This window comes from Panthera pardus, unplaced genomic scaffold, assembly GCF_024362965.1.
Source record: "Panthera pardus isolate Hobbes unplaced genomic scaffold, ASM2436296v1 HiC_scaffold_6, whole genome shotgun sequence".
NCBI lineage: Eukaryota > Metazoa > Chordata > Mammalia > Carnivora > Felidae > Panthera > Panthera pardus.
Genome location: NW_026526991.1, coordinates 66668981 through 66690265, shown reverse-complemented (window position 1 = coordinate 66690265; position 21285 = coordinate 66668981). Strand labels below are relative to the sequence as shown.

General features: G+C 40.6%; 1 protein-coding gene and 1 pseudogene across 4 annotated transcripts; one reads left to right on the top strand and one right to left on the bottom strand.

Annotated features, from left to right (window-relative positions):
* Positions 1 to 1377: 1377 nt before the first annotated feature.
* Positions 1378 to 8603, bottom strand: ASB8 (ankyrin repeat and SOCS box containing 8). Of its 4 annotated transcripts, none has more exons than XM_019419183.2 (4): positions 8486 to 8603; positions 5531 to 5690; positions 3951 to 4055; positions 1378 to 2110 (listed from the first exon to the last, which is right to left on the bottom strand). In XM_019419183.2, the coding sequence occupies exons 2-4, from the start codon at positions 5657 to 5659 to the stop codon at positions 1478 to 1480; spliced, it is 867 nt and encodes a 288-aa protein (XP_019274728.1). In that variant the 5' UTR covers positions 5660 to 5690; positions 8486 to 8603; the 3' UTR covers positions 1378 to 1477. The 4 variants fall into 4 exon arrangements, with proteins under 4 accessions (XP_019274728.1, XP_019274727.1, XP_019274730.1 ...); XM_019419182.2 differs by having other exon boundaries at positions 5531 to 5694; positions 8486 to 8595; XM_019419185.2 differs by lacking the exon at positions 3951 to 4055 and having other exon boundaries at positions 5531 to 5694; positions 8486 to 8595.
* A 509-nt stretch (positions 8604 to 9112) lies between these two features.
* Positions 9113 to 21285, top strand: part of LOC128774991 (ERO1-like protein alpha) — a 26157-nt pseudogene continuing 13984 nt past the window's right edge.

The following is a 21285-nucleotide window of genomic DNA, read 5'->3' as shown; positions in this document are numbered from 1 at the left end:
AAAATTAACAGTAAATATTAAGCCCTGGTATCACTGCATCCTCAAAACAGCTTATGAGGGAGGTGGTGACAACCCATTTCAAAGTTACGGACAACGGGGCTCTGGGTGATTAAACGATGTGGAGAAAAGCAGGAACAGTAGAAACTGCCAAACTTGCTTTTAGAAGTGTTTATTTCTTTTTTAAGTGAGCAAAAAAAAAAAAAAAAAAACCCAAAAAAATAAAATAAAAAAAAACAAACCACCAATGGCAAAAGGGCAAAAGCAGACATGTTTTTTCAAATTAGCTGTGTCAGCAGATTGCAGTCATTTTTATTTGTAGTTCCCGATCAACTTAAAAAGTTTTTCAAATTTGCATCTGGGTCATCCAAGAATAATAACTACTTGATCTAGTTTAGGAACATGAAAAGGAAGAGTATCGTTGACTAAGTATGGTTCACTAAAACAGTTCCTTTTTGAGTAGGTGGGCCAGCTTGAAAGCAGCTCTTATAATGCTCTTCCCCCACTCGCTGGCCTCCCCCAATGTCTTGTATAGATCCGTAAAAAGCAAAGTTGCCAAAACAACTGAAAGGAAAATAATTCTGAACCCTCAGTAGCGTGAATTCCCTAAAGGGAAATGAAGACGACCCATGGGAAAAGGCAGCCCAGCCCATCTCCTTCCCTGCTAGAGTAAACACCTTCATCTAAGGTGCAAGAGCACCTGCTAATAAGCCCATTGGAGCAAACTGGCGTTCACCAAGAGAAAGAACTGCGTTAGAAAAGTTCTTAGGACTGCTCAGAACCTGCTACCTCTTCTATGTGGAAAGCAGTAAGAAAATGTTAGTTCTGAAATAACACTGCTGAACTACTGGAACCCTCAGGCACACCCATGGAAAAGAGGCCAAGACCGCTGTTTCCTTTGATGGTGAGACAGGGGGCCAGTCCCTTCTGAATGCTCCATGACGTGGCACTCTAGGAATATCATCCAGCCCAACTGTGAATCTGCACACCATTTGAGCTTTCAGTATCTTCACCTTTGGGCCACATTTGTTAGCTGGACTTTTCTTAGACTTCTTCACTGACCAGTTAAAATGTTTCTAGAGGGATTCTTCTGAAATGTTAATCATGTTCCCAAAGGAAAACTAAACACACACTCTTTAAATACTCTTCATCTTCCTAGAGAATTCAGTTGCATTGTTGACTTTTTCCCTAAAGGGGGAGGGGGGTAGGGGGAGACCTCTTCGCTTGCAGGGTGCAATATAAAAAGCCAAGTAAGCAATAAAGAGAAAACAAAAGTGAGGGATTTTTTGTTTGTTTGTTTGGTTGCTTGGTTTGGGGAGGGGAGGTGGTGTGGAGGTGACTGTTGTGACATGTTGCCTCTAAATATAAACCACACAACAGGAACAACTGCTTTTCCTGTTTTCCAAGACAAAGAGACAGTACCACAGGGAAAAATCTCACCCAGAGTTGCCTGCCTGATGGTGCAAACAACTTCTCCAGCCTATTCCACAAGTAAGAGGTATTCCTTCAGAGAGGCTGGCAGTGGAAGGCCCTTCACTGCATCTGGCAGATACTGGAGGCCCAAACTCCGGCGCACAGCATAGCGAGACAGTGTTTTTAGAGTTCCCGGGGCTGAGCACAGAACAGTCAGTTTTTCACACAGCTGCTGGTCTCTGGCCACTTCCCGTGGCATGGTGCCATTCTTCCTTAATTCAAAGTGTCCAACAGCTCTGTGGAGAAGCTCAAAGCAAGAGTCTTCTTTCTCTGTTCCAAGTCCCCTGACTAATAGAGCCACCAGGCGGGAGATGGGCGTCTGGCCTTTTAGGTTGATGACTCTGACTTCCGCTCCGTAATCAAGAAGGATGCTGACGCTCTCCAGATTTCCCTTCATGGCAGCCCAGCTGAGCGGGGTATCGTTGTTATAATCCAGGGCATTGACAGAAGCCCCACTCTCCAGGAGGGCCCGCACACACTCAGCATTGTTCTTAAAGGCTGCCCAGTGAAGTGGGGTATCTCGGTTGCCATCCAGCGCGTTGGGGTTTGCGCCATACTCCAAGAGGACCTCCACACAAGCCTCATCTTTCTCAGCTGCATAGTGGAGGGCTGTTCGGTTGTAACCATCCAGGGCATTCACCTGTAAAGACGGAGGAACTATATGACAGTAGCTAGACTACCGAGAGGAAGATGGGTGGGCAAAGAAGCTTGCATGTGTTTATCCACTACCTGTGCTCTGTCATGTTCTGAATATGAGAATCAACAAGCAATTCCCAGGGAGTCTTGGTGATCGAGACGGAGAGATGTCAGGAGCTTCGGAGCAAATAGGAAGAGAGCGGTCTCAAAACAACCAGCACTCTATTATGTGCACTGATCAGCTGGCCTGCATTATTTAGGGTTTTTCTGCTACATTCTTTACTATTCACTAGGATCTCTACCATGGGGTAAAGGGTAAAGAAAGAGAAGATGAAGTCTAAATCCTTGTAACTACTCTGGGAGATACTTATTGGAAAGTAGTTTCAACACATGAGCCAGAGTAAAGGTTTTGAATTATTTTACTTATCCCAACTCACTCTAACCTGTGGCTGATGGCAACCAGATTGAAAAATAATGAGGCCAAACTCCACCCATATAGCTTTGCCGCGTTCTTTAACCATACCGAGAAGCTCAAATTGTTAATCCGATCAGCCCCTTGCAAAACTATGCCGTGCGGTCATAAGAGAACCTCAATAAAGGCATGTGAAGAGAAGAGCACAACCTTGCAATACTGCAAAAGCAGCTGACTTGCTACAAATCAACATTCCCTATAATAAAGACTTCAAAACCCAAACTTAAGACTAACATATTATCTTCCCCCATAAAATGCAATAAAAATAAGCTGATATATTTAACTCAGTTCAACTTTCTATTTAGCTAAAAACTTTCCACGCCCCCGGGGATAGTTTTCATCACTGACATTAAATCACTGGCTTTCATTTTCAGGGTCACTCACAAGAGTTATGTAACAGATAATGACAAGTAGAGAACAACATGGCTGGGTGGATGGTGCTGCGGCTGGCCCCTTAGGCTTACTGACCAATATGTTTGGGGTCTGCACACCAGCTTCGCGGCATGTCTGATTCCAATTGGCGCCTCAGCACGTGCAACTTCCAGATTGCTTACAAACAGTCAAAACTGCTTATTTATTTACTTAACAAACACTTACTTAGCAATTACTACATGCCAGTGTACTAAACACTTCACAACCTTATGAAGAAGATACCATTGTCACCCCCGTTTTGCGGATGGAGAAACCGAGGCAAAGAAAACTTAAGTAACTTGTTCAAAGTCCCACAGCTGGAAGTGATAGAGCTGGGATTCAAATCCATGAAGTCTGGCTCCAGAGTCTATTCTTTTAACCTTTCATTATACCATGCTGCTTCTTGCTGATGCCGATATAAATTAATCTAGGTTTCTTGTCTTAAGATACGTCAGAAAGAAGACAGGAACAGGATACAATAAACGGAAAATAATTAGTGGGCAGAACTAGCACAAGTAGCCCAATCCTGAGGAATGGGTTACCTAATGACATCTATCCCCCAGAAACAGTGGTATTAGAAGTGCATGTCTGGTAGCAGGTGTCAAATGGTTTAGATTTAATCACTCCAGGGGCCTCGGTACTTAGAGCTCCTGGACAGTCAACAGGCCGTGAGAGCACTGAATGGAAATGCAAACAACTCCAGAAAGAAGGCTGAGAGAAAAAGGGGAGATAAAACTCCCTCTTCCTGGAGCCCGGGACAACTTAAGAAAGAAAGGCAAAGGATGAAATCCTTTGGATCGCTATATAGATATTTACCATTACATTCTGCTTTGATATTGGGTATGCCAATGTTACCACGGGCTAGAAGGTGGGAAGGGACGGGAGAAGAGACAGAAATTTTAAGAAAACGTGAAGCTCAAGTTGTAGTGGCTCATTAACGCGACAGTGTTAAAAACATTACCTCAGCTCCTTTTTCCAGGAGTAACTCCACACAGTCAGCATCTGACACCATGCAGGCGCAGTGCAGTGGCTTCAGTGTGCCATGGGTACAGTTCACATCTGCTCCCTACGGGCACAAGGAAACTTCAGTCAGTGTGCTCAGCTCTGGCTCACTGAGTAGGATGAGACTCAGAACTGAGTCCAGGGTGGAAGACGGCTCTAGCTCTGACTGTAGTGGAAACATACTACTAGTCCCGGTTTCTACTACATATTAAAATAATATAATGCTAATATCCAAACCGAGGGAACACACTGAAGATGAAAGAAAGAAGCTATCAATTCCCTAGATCAACTTACTAAGTTTTTCCACAAGGTAACTTGCCAGATGGCCATCTAGGCATCACTGAGGACATAACCTTATGTGCAAAAGCAATGGGAAACTTCTCACCACTCAGGAAAGCTGGAAAACCCATCCACTTTCTACGGCCGCCATGTTCTACAAAAGTCCAGAAAGTGAGTCGGTCAGACTGAAACCAGGAGACCTGGCACCCTCTTTGTCATTCAACGGATGACCATCACTAATAGTAAGGTCATCTTAACGTTATCTTTTTGTTTATAAACATCTTCAAAGTAGCCTCTGAGTATGGGCATTCTCTGCCACCTAGCCTCCGGAGGTATGGCTCTTTTCAAATGTGATGAAAGGAGATGGGGATCTCACAGTCAGACCAAAGTCGCCGAATGACTCAGCAGCAGAGCTAGAATTAGAACGTGACAAACTTCCTACTGCTGAATCCTCTGGTACCACTTTTGCTGAGAACAAGTTAACGCTGTATGACTATTCCTTCTCAAAGCTGCACCACACAACCCTGAAGCAGCTACACAGCTCCAGGCGGTAAATAAGGATTCCACTGTTGTTGAAAAGAAATGTACAAAAGCAACCATCTGGATGCATTTTCTAGTGATCAAAAAATTACCCTGTAACTTCTCTTCAGCAGGAATAATAATCAGGAAAATATCTCAAAGACTGTCTAGGATACTAGGATACAACTAGGACACTAGTTGTATAACAATTGCTGAATGGCAGTGGTTAAAGATGTTAAGATGCTTTCTTAAGTCAAAAATTACCCTGCATTTAAAGGTTGACATTCCTTACAGAATTAAAAGTGGTAGCTGTTGTTAAGATAGACGGCAGGTGATATCTCTCTATGTGATTATTATAAACCACAAGGATTTGAAAACTGCTTCTGCTTTGCTCGTCTCCTTCCTCCCTTAGTAGAACACGTGTAGGAGACTTTGAGCTTGCTGGATCCCACATGCATCATATCCAGACAGAGATTTTACAAAGAACGTGAGACTAGGGTCATCCAGAACATATTTCCTGAAGAAAAATATCAGATGCACAAAGTGAAAGGGAGAAGGAAAGAGAAGCAAAACACAAGGAAACTGTATTTGCATCGTCAAGTTAATACATGTATGAGGACTGTAAAAACTCCTTGTCATCTTGCGCTGAGTCAATGCTGCAAATCTGTAATCTATCACGATTCCCCAGGAACCTTCCCGCTTCACCTCCCAAAGTACTCTCCATCAATACAGCACACTCACCCCTCTGATGAGGTCCTCTACATTATCATGTGGGAAGGAACGAATGGCAGCGATTGTTCGGATTAAGCGCTCTGAGAGAGAGTATTTGCTCTGAATGCTCTGCATAATATACCACATACTGGAACTCATCAAGGCTCAGAGTATGTTCACATGCTCCAAACTGCCTGAAACAAAGAAGTTTTAGGCATACACAATATCACTGAGCATACCTGTCTCTGGGATTAGTTCTCTGAGGCCCTCCCAATAGTAAAAGTAGATTTCAAAGAGGTCAATGATGAATTAATATTTTTTCTTAATCACAGAGAAATAGATTATAATAGTCGCTCAGGGAGCTGGGTAAACCTGGACGAAAATGTTTTGACCCTCAGCACCTCAATTCTACTCTCTGAATAGTCTGGAACAAGATTTCCTCAAGAGGCCCCAAGACCCTTATGGAGCTCTGTGTAGCTTACAAACAAGACCAGGCAAGGAAGAAGATATTTTTTAAAGGCAGAAGATGCCACAAAACATTCTTTTCCTCCTCTGGACTTTGTGGTCTTTACGATCAGCATCACCTTTAGCTTACTTGTTACAGTTGGCCCTGCAGTATAGTTATGTTTATATTGTTTCTCGTCTAAATTGTAATCAATTAGAAGGCGAGGTCCCTGTCTTCTATATTATTGTTCATGTAAGGCCAGCCACAGAGGCTCACAAAAGTAGGTATTTAATAAATACCGGTTGATTGACTAAAGGCTAAGAAGTGATCGATACCTGTGAGAAGAGAGGGAAAAGGTTATGGAACAAATACATCTATGTTAACAATGGCAAGGCATCTGTGAAACAGTTTAAAATGTCTTCAGCAAAGAAAAAAGTGGGAAATATTTGAAGTGGTATTCTAAAACAAAAAACTCAAAAGTATAATTAGTCATGTATATAAGAAAAAAAATCAAAGTTCACACCAACGACGTATGTTTGTAGCTACAGGAAAACAAGCAGATTTAAGAGTGCAAAATGAATTAAAAATTTTAATAATTGGCCATTCATGACAACTGAGAAATAGATTTGGGCAAATATATGTTCAAACCACAATATGACAGAGGGTTCTAGCATGGAAAAGAACATAATGCAATGTACTTAAATTTAACTGATAGAAGTTTTGGCTATATAAGAGCCATACACTAGTTGGGAAACATTTAAAATTACAACAAACAAGATGGAGCATTTCCATGAAAAGGCATATATCAAAAACTGTAGAGAAAATATACTATGCAGCATCAGCTCTCTAGGTGTAACTGCTTAGGAATAAGGTTTCCTATTAAACTATAAGCTCCTTGGGGGTAAATATAGTGTTATTTTCTTTTTTTTTAAATTTTTTTAAAGTTTGTTTATTTTTGAGAGAGAGAGAGAGAGAGAGAGCAAGAAGGGGAGGGGCAGAGAGAGGGAGATACAGAATCTGAAGCAAGCTCCAGGCTCTGAGCTGTCAGCACACAGCCCAACGTGGGGCTCGAACTGGTGCACTGCAAGATCATGACCTGAGCTGAGGTCGGACGCTCAATCGATTGGGCCACCCAGGTGCCCCAAATATAATAGCTCCTGGCACATGGCAGTTTCTCAATAAATATTTGTTGAGTTAATGTAAAAATTATTACTTTAGATCCTTAAAAATTCAAGACTTGCATAATCAAAAATGTTATGTATATGACTTAGACTAAGGGGAAAAAACCTAAAATGACTTTGGTCACTTCAAATTATGTAATTTTTGCTTTTTGTAATGAAGTATCTCCTTATACTTGAATAGTTTCTATTTTACTATTTATCTGTTTAAACTGTATACAGTATTAATTAATAGAATGCAAGTTAAAATATTCAATTCATAGGTATCAATAATTCATATCAGGCATTCTTCTCCCCTATGTTATTATGAACGAATAAGCTTACATGTACACCTGTTTATATGTCTCTCTGAAACTTTCTAGATAATTTAGACTTGACATAATTTTAATCTAACAGCCACTAAACTCGGAAACAAGGGCGTGTATCTTACACTTCTTTGTTGCAAGGCGAAAGGAGAAAAAAAGCAGCCGTGCATTTGAACTAGAGATCCCAAGAAAGGGGTCAGAAGACAGAGCATCTAAAGTGGAAGGCTTAGACTGGACTTGCTCTGTTAACCGTTTCTGGGCAATGGATGATCTGAAGAAACTAAACCCTGCAATCATTTTCGAGGCGTTCTTGGGACTCTAGGCTAAGAACTCCTAAGTCAGGGTATGACCAGTGGTCTTCTGCTGCTGCATCGAAGTTCCCGGTAAAGAGTGAAACTTCGGGGCACACTGACGATATGCACTGTCGGGAAGGGTCAAGGCAATGTAAACTTGACCTATCTTCCGACAGCAGCCCGTGCGCGGTTTGACCCCAAGTGGCCCCTTTCCTCTGCTGGAACTAAGAGTCCTCTCTCCCACATTTTCTTTCACTTCGGATCCAAAGAAGACACCAAGAGGTATTCTACTGCGATGCTAGAAGCACAGTGGAAGACAGGCGACATTCAACAGCTCTGGTGCTAGTGACGCCTCAGCTTCCGCCCGAGCTGAGAGACCCTCAGCCTAGTCAGAGGCGCCCCCAACCCCACCACACCTGCTGAGGGGGAGAGCTCGCGGCCGCTACTTGTTGCCGAGGCAAAGGGCCGAAGGGCAAGGACACGAAATGCGAGGACGTGTGGTGTCACTTTGCGCATGGGATCCGAAAAGATCTCAGCAACCCCGGCAGGTCTCCCGGAACGAGGGGTGAAAGAGGGTCGCGCAACCTACACCGGTGGAGCCCCGGAGGTTAACCAACCCGCTCCCTGATTTCCCCAAGGCCGGGAACCTGTCTCTGCCGCGAGGGCTAACGAAACCCGAGCGGGGAACGGAGGAGTTACTGGGCGTAGTGCCACGGGTTAGGGAACCTGGCTGCAGGCAGGCCCGCAGCGAGGGACGCACTCACCGAACCTCGGGGCAGAGCTGGGCGGTGAAAGCCGCTGTCAAGGTGTGACCCGGAAACAGAAGTTGGCGTCTCCAGCTGGCCTCTGTTTACAGGATGTGAAGAGCGATTGGGGCACCTGCGCACCGGCCAATGGCTGCAGGCGGGGGGCGCCTGCGCAGAGTCGTGAGGCAGCCTCCGTCCTACCCAGGCATAGTTAACGGATTATTTTCTTTCCCTGCTGGAGGGTTTGTGCGCCGGCGCAATGTAGCGCTGTCGGCCATTGCCCGGGGTCTTGGGTCCGCAGCTCTAGGCAAAAATCTCACCGCCCCTGGCTATTGGGCCGAGTCTGTGGGGCCGCCCCTTTGTGGACCAGGCCTGTAGTGGGTCCTTTCGTGCTTTCCGCTGCCTCCCACGGTCTCCAGCTGAGATCGGGCCTGGGCACCTCATTTCTAACCTTGCTACATTGGTTCGGTTGCTTAGGAGACTAAACTGTTAGTAAGAAGTGTCTTTGGAAAATAAAAGAGACTTCCATCATTATTCATAATATTGGAAACGTGTGCTTTCTGAAACCTCCTGGATAGTGTCCACCCTTCCTCAAAGGGAACTATACCGAAGATAAACAACCGCCTAAGAGGCGTAGTAGTCCAAATGTCGAAGACTGAAAACGATGTACCCGCTGACAGTAACCCTTCCCAGCCAGGGAGATGCTGCAGCGTCTCAGTGATGTCCTTCCCAAGCAAAAGCATAAACATTGGAAGCCAGCAGCACGTAGTGGTGCAGGTAGAGTGAAGTAGCCTGCACAGGCTACTCCCCAAAGCTTTTTCTAAGCAGCAGCATCAACCAGTTTGAGAAGAAAGCAGGGCCCAGACAGTTCATGAACATCAATGAGGGGATGGTGAACTGGAGAATCTCATGCCTTGACTGAGGAGTGAGCCTCCCCTGCGTTCCAAACTCAAAAGATTTTTGCCATGCAGGAATGTGTCCGCCACCTTCTGCCACTCTGCTGTGGTGAGGTTGTTCAATTTTTCCAAAGAAGCTGATACCCAGTTTTTTTAAACAAGTGAATCCTCCAAGTTGCAAATATTGGCAACATTAAAAAAAAAAATCATTTTGAAAACAGGCAACATTCAGCCTTGTAAGCCACCAATTCTATACTCTAGATTAAAGAAAGGGCTGCTTTGGTCGGGATTAAAGGCTGCTTTGGTCATTGACAGCTCTATGGAAGAAGGGTTTAGCGGTAGCTCTCTGATTGGGAGGGGTTCTGGGGAGTTGACTTGAAGCTGTAGCTACATATTAACTACATTGCTTTTAATTCATAGATTTACTTAGGAAAGCTTGAAGGAGGCTAGACCCCTCCCCCCTCCCCTGCAAGCTGCTCTAAAGCATTTGATCAAATTCAGTGAATGGAAACAGTTTGATTCTGTGCCCATTGCTTCTAAACCAGAAATTTGTATTAGGGCTCTAGAGACTGTTAAATCTCCAAACACAAGAGCAAGAGATACCTGTGTTGGTGCTAATCACAAATGGGGAAGTTCATCCTGTGAACCTCAGCCCTTCCTGGCTACCAGCAGGGAAGATCATAGAAAAATCAAGCCACTACATGTGTTGTCAAACCTAACCTCGGTTCAGTTAGTACCTCTCAAACTCCCATCCCTATGTCTAGAACTGTGTGACTCACATTAATACCCCAATGGTATATTCTCCCCCAAATCCCCATTGAATCCTACTTAGCTGGGGAATTAATGAGGTGAGAGTCAGATGTGTAATAAATTCCACTGCATCATGCAGTGGGCCCAGGTGTGCTAAGTCTCCCTGTCTCTAGATCCAGTAAAGTGATGCTCTGTTTGGCACCATCCATAGCTTTCTCTAAGTGGAGAATGAGCTTCAGACAACTGACCTATTGAGGGAATGGTGACTGCAGGCTGCTTTTGTTCAATGTCATATACTACCCAGGATGGTGGAGTACATCCTGTACCCAGAGTACAGAAGGTCTAGCTTTTGTCCTGGCTCTGAGACTGATAGTTATTTCATTCCATTTCATTGGGCATCTGTTTTCTCATTGTGAGAGCATTGGCTGAAATCATTTCTGAATATCCTTCCATTTCTATAATTCCGAATCTATTTAATTCCTAAGCAAAAGTTCCTGCTTCCAAATTTTTTTACTTTCATCAAACGAGTACAGTTTTATGACTATCATAATACTACTATATTAATGGGACCTTTGAAGTCTTAATTATAGGATGCCAAAGTCTACATAGTTTCCATTCCATTTTTGCTTCTTCTGTTGCCTCCTTTCTAAAGCAAGGTAAAGACAGTGCTGTTTCCAAGCTTCCAATTTTTAAATGTCATTGGTATTATATAATGTTCAAGCATACTGAAAAAACTGGAGAGAATAGTATGATGAACTCCTATCCATCATCTATATTTAACACAGTAACATTTTGCCAACTATTTTAAATCATTTTTTTCTTTGTTGTTTTGTTCAGCTTTAGGGTTTTTAGTTAAACTATTCAGATAATATCCACACTTCTCACAGTTTGGGGGGAAGTTTGGATTTGACATCCCATAAGTTTTCTAAAAATTGAACTATCTCATGTTTATTTATCCATTTCTTCCTTGAAAAATATGAATTTTTCCCTGTGTTGTCTCATTTCTCAAAATTTCTTCATTGGTAAATTTTGAGGTGTATAAACTCTGCGAAACTCCCAACATCTTATAAATATAGAATTATTTGTCTCCCAGGGAGACTCGCATAGGCCATCTATGCAGATTATTTCATAATGTTTCTGAGAATCCACTGCACAACCAAAGGAAGTTTCAGGTCCATTCATTCATACATTTATCAAACATTTGCCGGCACCTATGTTGTTCCAGGCTCAGGGCTCACAGTGCAGGGAAGACAGTGATGGAGAAACACATTCCCTTATTTTCAGGGCTTGGATATAGATTTGCAAACAGTCAGTTGCAATTCAGGATAATAATTTCAATAAAGTTTTCACGTGCAAAGTCAATGGTGAAGAACAGTTCTACTTCAGAGTGAGATCAAAAGAATAGTAGAGGGGAAGGGTCTGTGAAGATGTTTCTTGAGGAACAATTTGTTTCTGCTTGAGGAACAATTTGCTTCTTCAGTTTGTTCCCACTCCCTTCCCACCCAGAGGGAGACATAGTGCTGGTGCTGCATCCTTGTCCTCCAGCCCAGAGAGGGATTTCTGTGGGACCAGAGAGCTTGGCAACTGTTTCCCACAGTTGTGAAACACAGTGGCCTGCACCAGCTTTCGCCTACAACTTAAAGGCAGTAGCCGCAAAGCGGAGGTGGCTGCAGGGGGATCTGCAGCACTCCCAGATTCGATAGCAGTGACGAATGTGTGAATGTTTCCAAGACCAGATATGGGCCATATAGAAGACAGTCAGCATGGTGTTGCCTTTGGTTTATTCAAAAAGGGTTGTCTAGAGGTGTGGAGAGACGCCGTGACCAGAAGTTAGAGGTGAACAAACATAGGAATCCTAGAATACACAGAGGATGTCAGAGGCAACCATCTGCATCTATTTAGGCCAAAAAGACTGGAGTGAGAGGTCTCTGATGAGAGCAATCTGCAAAGAACCTTTAAAGTACCCTACAGGAAAAATTCAACTTAAATCATCTGCCTGACCCAGGTAGTACAGATCTGTCATATCCCTGAGCTGTCTTGCTTCCCACTTTTACACAGCAAGTCAAACAGCAGCTAGCTAGAGGGGGAGGAGGTAAGTTAAGGAGAAAGCTGAAGGCAGGCAGCCACCAGCCACAAGAAGCCTTACGTGGGGGAAGGGGGAGGAGAAGTCTTAAACTAGTGCTTAGAATGAAGACTGAAGTATTTGATTGCCATCTTGGACTGGAAACATTCTAAATACCAAATCAAGACTCTTTCTTGACTTAAAGTGACTTACTTAAAGGATTGTCAGTTATCAAAGAATGAACCAAAAAGTCAGGGAATCTGCCCAATTTCCCATTCAGGGAAAATTGCAGGGGAAGATTATCCCTTCCCCGTATCTTTAAAAGATGGTAAAAGCCAAAAACCAAAATGGCATTTTGATCACATCTGTGAATTTTGCATTCAACATTCCAGCTCCATCTCTATACATTTTAGTTTGTTATTTGTGATCTTCATGCTTTGATTACAAATGAGTTGTTTTTTGCTTGTTTTAAATGTGTTGTGTGTCTCTCATACGACTTTTAGGTCATTATTTTTTCTTCTCTTCCCTGCTAATTCCAGTCCTGCTCTCAAGAAGTGTTCATTAGATGGTGTTGATTGACAGTACAACTAGCGTTCCTATTTTCAGACCTTGGCATAAACGTAACTAGAAATTTGATAATGCTGTTTTGCTTGTAGCGATTGATGCCATTGCTGTTCAACATGTATTAGTGTCCGGTATCTGGGTAGGTGCCATTGAAGTGTCCCAGGTTACAGATCTGGGTGTCTTACTTTTTGAGTTTGGTGGCTACCTAACAGGCACAGGCTTTTGTGCAACTCCTTTTCTTGGAGTGAAAAACTCCTCTCTTCATCTGCTGGCTTCAAACGTTTTCCTGATTTTGAGTGCTATCCTCTAGAGTGACAGTGTGCTGGGGGAGAGGAATTCTGTCTTGCAGCCTCTGTAAGTGGTAACCCAAAGCCTTTCACAACAGTTTTCTGGCTTCTGGCCAGAACTTACCTCTTCCTCTTCTGTCTGAAAAGGACTCATCTTTCTTCAGGGGCCACTCAGCTAATGTTGATGCAAAGTTTTCCTGACACCCTTCCTAGAGAAAGGTGACTTGAGTAAGAAGTAATTTCTTCAAATGAGCTTTTGTCACCAAAGTGGGGGAGGGGGTGGGGAAGAGGAGGAGAACCAAAAGGAAGTTTGTGATATCCTAAGAGCCAAGGAGAGAGAAGGGATCAGTCAAAATTAACAAAGTAGGGTAAGAAAAAGTAAGATCTAAGTGTCAGACTAGTTAGGAAAAATAGTGTTGCTTCATTAATATAATAGTGTTTTTCTCTTTGAATTTCTTCAGTTTTTAGAGCTATTGTTTATTGCATCTCTTATTTTAGAGACATCATAATCTGCAAATGCCATAGGGACTACGTTTCCAGTTCTGACAGTAGTTCCAGTTACTTTGCTTGTCTAAGCAAGTTACATTACCTAAATCTCAGTTTACTCATCTGTACAGGACAAGAGTAACAACACTTACCCCAAGAGTTAATTTCACAAAACTTAGATCACATTTGTGAAAAGTGGTTTTGTAAGCTATCTAAATGTTGGTTCTTATCTATGTCATCTTTGTAATATTTTGTATTTGTCTAGTCCTCCCAGTTGCACCATAAACGCCTCTAAGGCACAGATCTAGATTTCCTGCACTCACTGCTCCCTTCCCCACAGCACACAGTAGGTATTGGATAAATGTAAACAGGATTGAACTAAAGTGAACTGACCTCCCAAAGACAGGAATAGTAGAATGCCTCTACGTACTGGTCCTTGATCCCGAGAAAGATGTCAGAAGTTACATTTAAAGGGAAATTTGAAAAGGAACTTTGGAAATAGAGCAAAGGAAAAAAAAAAAGTTCAGAGAAATATAAGCCTCCTGAAGCTTTTTATACACTTAAACCTTGTCCAAGAGAAAGTAGTTCAGCAGAGAAAAGAACCGAATTAATGTGCAGCAGGGGTAGTCTCCCAAGACATGTCATCAGGATTAAACAAGGACTTCTTTCAGAATCTGCTCAGAGGCAGACAGGCTCCCAATATTCACACTGTTCTTTTATTTTTTCCCTTTAACTTTCCCCAAAGGCTCAGGGAAATTTACAAATAACTACTTTTTGAAAATTACTTTGGCCTTATAGGTTACCAATATTTTACACTATCAGAATAATTTTAAGACATTTTGAGACTTCACAGAGAAAGAACGCTTGAGGGATTTGGAAGGGGGGAATGTAGTAAAAATACAAATAACAATGTTAATGATAATATATAAATTAGATATACATAGATACTATTTTTCCAAGAATGTGATCAGTTATAGCTAAATCACCTAGCAAACCAAGACTGGAATAGACAACTAGCAGGAGAGATTTTAAGATCGTTCAAGGAAGGGAAATTAACACAGGAAATGCTCACTCTTATGGTACCACTGGGTGGTCCAGACTGATCTGGAGAGTTCTACTAGCAAGGAATTATTGAATTCTCTGAATCAATTTCAGGGATTTAGGAAGCTTACTAACTGTTAACTTCATGATTTTGTGCTCTCTTGAGGTCTATGCTATTTCTAGTAGGAGTAGGTCTCCCCCTAGAGGAGAAATGGAGAATTTGTTCCTTCAGGCTTCTTGCTCAGCGTTCAGCAAGTAGTTCTGTGTTCCTTCATGCATCATTCAACCATTCATTCAATAAATACTTATTAAATTCTATTAATGTGCTGTTCCTTATTATAGATTCTTAAGATACAATTTAATATAAGATCAACATGGTCCCTGCCTCCAGGGAAACTATAGTGTCAGAAATAGACATTAGATAAAGAATCACCCAAATGCCTAGACAACGTTCTATAAAGGGAAAGTACGGAGGGTAATATGGTCATTCAACAGAGAGCCTCTATAACACTGGGAGGTAAAGGAAAACTTCCCTGAGCACAGACTTGGAAAATGAATGGATATAACCAGATAAAAGCTATGGATCAGAGGTGAAGGGAGTGGGCACTGCAGCAAAAGGACAAGAGTATTCAAAGACTGTGAGAGCAAAAAAGCTTACGAAATTGGAAGAAGAATAAGAAGCCAGAATGATAAGGAGACCAAGGGCACAAGTTGAAGCCAAAAAGGAACAGATGCTCCAAATCAGGCAGGGTCTTGGTGGACATGTTAAGGATTCTAAACTTTATCCCAAAAGAATAGGAAGCTATTGATAGGTTTTATGCAAGTGACATAATCATGTCTATGTATTTAAAGGATCACTTTGAGTTTCTGATGAAGAATGGATTATAGAAAGGTCAGAGTAAAGACTAAAATAGGAAAAATAGCAATTAAGTGATCTAGGCAAGAAGTGATGGGGACTTGGACTAGAGTGGTGGCCATATAAAGGGAGAAGAGTGAATTTGAAATACTTTAGGTTAGAATTAATAGGCTTAGTGATTGACTACAAGCTGAAGATGAGAGGGTACAGTTTGCCAATAGTGATTCTTAGATTTTTTCTGTATGCTCCTAGGTGAATTGAGAAGCCATTAACAAAGGTAGGAACTTGAGAGGAATCAGGTGTGTGTGTGTGTGTGTGTGTGTGTGTGTGTGTGTGTGTGTTGGGGGGGGATCTGATCAAAGATCAGTTCATGAAATATTTATTAAGGCTCCTACTAACTTTCAGGCAGTGTGTTTGGCACTAGACACTGGAAATTAAAAAGTGGAGGCAAGGGGAGCCTGGGTGGCTCACTCAGTTAAGCATTGGACTTCAACTCAGGTCATGATCTCGCGGTTTGCAACTTTGAGCCCCACGTCAGGCTTTGTGCTGACAGCTCAGAGCCTGGACCCTGCTTAGGATTCTATGTCTCCCTCTCTCTGCTCCTCCCCCACTCGGTCTCTCTCTCAAAATTAAATAAACATTAAAAAAATTTTTTTTTAAATGGAGGCAATACAGGATTCCTGCCACAAGAAACTTTTGACTAATGGAAGATAATGATAATATTAATGAATTGTTTCAGTATTATGAGGCTATGCAAGAATAAATGCCACCCAATAGAAGTCCAGAAAAGGGACAATTTAGCACAACCTGGAGGGCTCAGAGAAGACTTTTTAGAGAAGATTATAACTGAACAGAGCCTTAAAGGATTAGGGGTAAGTAAGGTAAAGAAAGGTGGACGTTTTTTTTTTTCTCCCGGAAAAAGAAGGAATTGATTCAGCCATCTGCTGAAAACAATTGAAAAACTGGATAGAATATTTTTTAAAAATCTCCTTAAAAAGTATCCAAGATGTTTCAAATAGGATTCTTTAAAGAATTATAATCCCAACTCCATTCCAAAGCACAGTAAAAGGACCACTTCAAAAATTCTTTAATGAAATAAATATAACATTGAAACCAAAATCTGATAAAGGTTATACAAAATATAAAGCTACAGACCAAAAAAAAAAAAAAAAAAAAAAAAAAAAAGCTACAGACCAATCAATACAAAAATCCTAAATAAAATATTGGCAAATGGAATCAAACAGCACAATATGTCATGACCAAGTGGAAATTGTTTTAGGAATGCAAAAATGTTTCAATGTTAAAAAATACACTAATATATTTATTAATATTATTATATATAAGAAGAAAGGTCTTGTGATTATCTCCATAGATTCTGGAAAAATATATGAGAAAATTCAAGATATATTTCTAATAAAACTAATTTTGAAAAGAGGAATAAAAGAGTTTTTTCCTAATATCATAAAGCATCTTGCTTACCAGCATCTTATTATTTTTATGGGAAAACACAGGAGGCATTTCTGCTCATGTTTGAAACAAAACAAGGATGTCCACGGTTACTATAACATCTAACATGGGGTTGGAGGTGTTTGCCACAGCACTGATACAGAGAAAACAATTAGATGTATGAGAATTGCAGATAATATGACGGTGTGTCTAGAAAATGAAAGCGAAACAATGGGAGAACTACTGTAAATAAAAAGATGATCCAGTAAGGTAGCAGGATAAATGAGCAATTTACAGAAGTTGGTAGGCATCATACATACAGGGAAGAACCAGTAGAAAATAACGTAGAAGTGGGGCACCTGGGTGGCTCAGTGGGTTAAGTGCCGGACTAGATTTCAGCTCAGGTCCTGATCTCGCGGTTTGTGCGGTGTTCGAGCCCCACATCAGGCTTTACGCTGGCAGTATGGAGCCTGCTTGAGGGATTCTTTCTCTCCTCTCTGCCCCTCCCAGCTTTCTCTCTTTCTCAAAGTAAATAAACTCAAAAAGAGAGAAGAGAGAGAGAGAGAGAGAGAGAGAGAGAGAGAGAGAGAATAACGTAGAAGAGAACTTCCCCATCCCATTTGCAATAGCAGCCATAATTATAAGATTCCTAGGAATAAAGTTAATAAGAAATATGTAAAAACCAGTGAGGGAAACTTTATAATACTCCCCCCAAACACAAAAGTAGACTTTAACAAATGAAAGACATACCTTAATTTGCAAATTTAATATAATTCCAATAAAAATTCTAACAAGTTTTCTTTTAGTTAGATAAATCAATTCTTAAGTTCATATGAAACTTTTTTAATAAACAAGTTTATCTTTGTATAAACAAAACTCTCCAGGAAAAAGCCCTGGAAAGAAGAGCAATGAGGAGGGGCCAGTCCTACCAGACGTTTGAAATACAATGAAGCGTTCATAACTAAAAGTGTAGAACTGGTACATGAATAGAAAGATACACTACTGAAACATAATAGAAATCCAGTAATAAAGGAATGTAATATACAATAAAGATATTGCAAAACAATGAAGAAATGGACTTTGTAATAAATGCTGCTGAGACATCCAGGTACCATTTGGACATAGGTAAAATTGGATTCATAGCTTATACTGCACAGTAAGATAAACTCCACATGGATTAGTTAACCAAACAAAACAAAAATGGAAACCTTAAAAATAATAGAAGAAAACATGAGTAGGAAAGCATTTCTGGGTCTCAAAATCTGGAATCAATAAAAGACATAAATTCTGTTACATAAATATTTTTTAAAAATTGCATGGCTCAAATACCACATGTAAGGCCAAAGCAAAGGATTCACTGGACAAAATATTTGCAACTTAAGCCATGGGAAAAAGTTAATCTAACATATAAAGAACTCCTAGAAATAAAAAGACATAAATCATGTATTTTCCACATACACATAGATACTAAGACATAAACATAGCTAACAAATTCATGCAAGTGTCCCTTAAAGTAGTAAAACATACTCCGCTCATTCAAAAAAAGAAAAGCAAATTACATTACACTGAGGTAGCATTTCTTACCGTGTTGGCACTAATCCAAAAGTTTGAGAACACACTGTTGCCGAAGGACAGGGGAAAGAGACATACTGATATGCCACCGTTGAAAGTGTAGAATGATTTAGCCCTCAAGGAAGGGAATTTGGTACTATCTAGCAAAATTACAAATAGATGCATTCACCCTTTAACCCAGCAAGCACATTTTCTAGGAATCTATTCTAAAAGTACATCTGTACAAATTTGGAATGATACATGCACAAGGTTATTCACTGTGACATTATTTTTAATGGCAAAAGACTATGAATATCCCAAGTGCCATTAAGAGAGAGGAACTGAATAGGTAAATAAATTATAGTACATAGTAGACATAGTCATACAGACTATGGAATATTTCTTTGCATTGCTATGAAATGATCATCACAATACATTATGTGAGGCAAGGTGAAGAGCAGTATATGTCGTAGCTACTTTTTTTTTAATATATGAAATTTATTGTCAAATTGGTTTCCATACAACACCCAGTGCTCATCCCAAAAGGTGCCCTCCTCAATATCCATCACCCACCCTCCCCTCCCTCCCACCCCCCATCAGCCCTCAGTTTGTTCTCAGTTTTTAAGAGTCTCTTATGCTTTGGCTCTCTCCCACTCTAACCTCTCTTTTTTTTTTTTCCCTTCCCCTCCCCCATGGGTTCCTGTTAAGTTTCTCAGGATCCACATAAGAGTGAACACATATGGTATCTGTCTTTCTCTGTATGGCTTATTTCACTTAGCATAACACTCTCCAGTTCCATCCATGTTTGTCATAGCTACTTCTTATATAAAATTAGACATTAAAGAATAATCCAGAAATGAATAACAATGGTTACTTATAGGTGGGTGGAGATGGGGAACCAGGATCAGGGGTAGGATTAGAAGAGAGACTCCTCTGAGTAAACCTTTTGATATAGTTTTGACTTTAGAATCATGTAATTATTTTACATATTCAAAAAGTAAATTAAGTCAAAAAGAGGGGGAAAAAAGGGCAATCCCTGAAACTGAAAACAAATTAAGTAAACCTAAGTGTGTGATTGGTAACACACACACACACACACACAAAAGATTTCTTTCAAATGACCTTTGAATGCAAGACTTTGTCCTTCCTTGGTGGAATATATCCTAATAACAAAACAGACTGTGAAGAATCCTAAACATCATTCTGTAATTTTATTGTTAATACTAATATTGGTATCATGAAACATTTTATGTACAGTATAGGAGAATGCAAATAAGTTCAGTGTAAGAAGTAATAAAAATGTAAAATCAAATAAGTTAAAAATTGAGTGTTCAAATTAAATCTGTAAGCCATAGGTATTCTGAAGAAGGCAATAATCTTACTGAAGAATAACAAGCTGAATGACTTAGAGCTATGGATGAATCTTTGAGTGATGGATCGCAGACATCTTCCGTGGGCCGAACCTCATGATTCCTCAGACAACTCCTGTGAAGCTGATGACATATAGTGCCCTGATACTGAAAATTAGATTATTCTTAATTCTGAGCATTACAGAATTACAGTTATAAGGGATCAGACACTTGGAAGTTAAGGAGTATCATCATTTATGAAGAAAATTGTTTAATACTTTTAAATATTTTAGCTTCTGGCCAAGGGAAATGTGAAGAGAACATTTTTCACAGATGGGCTCCATGTAAAAGAAAGGGGCAGGGGCATTTAATAAACTTATATCTGGATTGCCTGCAAGCATTGATGTGCATCTGAGTGTAAGGCAGACCTCACAATATACCTGTTTGGAAAAGAAATAGGGATGCACATTATAGAATTTCACCAGTGGTTTTGACGGAAATTTCAAGAACTAGTACGTTCTCTACATAAACGAATTAAGGCCTTTATCTCAAGTGCTACCATTCTCTGAGCACCCAAATTTTCACCTGTTCAGTGGAAACAAGATTTAAGATTCAGTAGATATTCTTAGAAATATTTCATAAAGTTAAATACATTCTTTTGCATTCTTATACAAATTCTTTTTTTTTTTTTTTTTTTTTTTTTTTTTTTTTTTTTTTTGCTTAGAATAGAAAAAGGAGCAAGCTAACTAAAGGCGACTTTAGGCTGCCTTCTAGAAATGTTTCAAACATAATGGATTGTGTTTGTTGGCTTAAAGGTCAACTGTAGGGAAATAGTCTGACTCAGGGTTTGGGCACTGCTTTGAAGGCCTTGTTTTCAGAGAAATTGATAGCAGACATGCCAGAAAGTGGGTCCACTTATGGATTCCATCTAACCAGACAAAAAAATAGTATCCTTGTTTAATGCATTTTAAAGAATTTCTACAAGGGTAAAGGAAATGGCAAACTTCGGGAGCTGGTTATAAAATATTCGTTACAGAAATGAGTTGAAATGTGCCTGTCTCTGGACATTGGGGGCCAAAGAGCAGAATGGTAATGACAGTTTGAAATCAAACTTGTTACACAAAGCCACTTCTATGAAAGGAGAATTATACTGTTTAAGTAAATAGTTTTATTTCGTGGTTGTATTGAATTTAAATATGTAAAATGTTACTGTGAGTCAAGTAATACCGTGATAATGTGACGCAAATTTTCAAACGTAATATTGAACAAAATCATAATTATCAAATTTAAAATTTTTTAAATTTTAGGCATCTGGGTGGCTCGGTCGGTTAAGAGTCTGACTTCGGCTCAGGTCACAATCTCACGGTTTGTGGGTTTGAGCCCCGCATCAGGCTCTGTGCTGACAGCTCAGAGCCTGGAGCCTGCTTTGGATTCTGTGGCCCTCTCAATCTCTCTCTGCCCCTCCCCCACTCACACTTTGTCTCTGTCTTGCTCTCTCTCTCAAAACTAAATAAATATTAAAGACATTTT

Excerpts from the sequence above, each read along its gene's own strand:
- ASB8 (XM_019419183.2), bottom strand. The coding sequence starts at position 5,659 with ATGAGTTCCAGTATGTGGTATATTATGCAGAGCATTCAGAGCAAATAC. Across the intron at positions 4,056-5,530 it reads TAGAGGACCTCATCAGAGGG|GGAGCAGATGTGAACTGTAC; the intron begins GTGAGTGTGCTG and ends TTGTGCCCGTAG. Across the intron at positions 2,111-3,950 it reads TCCTGGAAAAAGGAGCTGAG|GTGAATGCCCTGGATGGTTA; the intron begins GTAATGTTTTTA and ends CCGTCTTTACAG.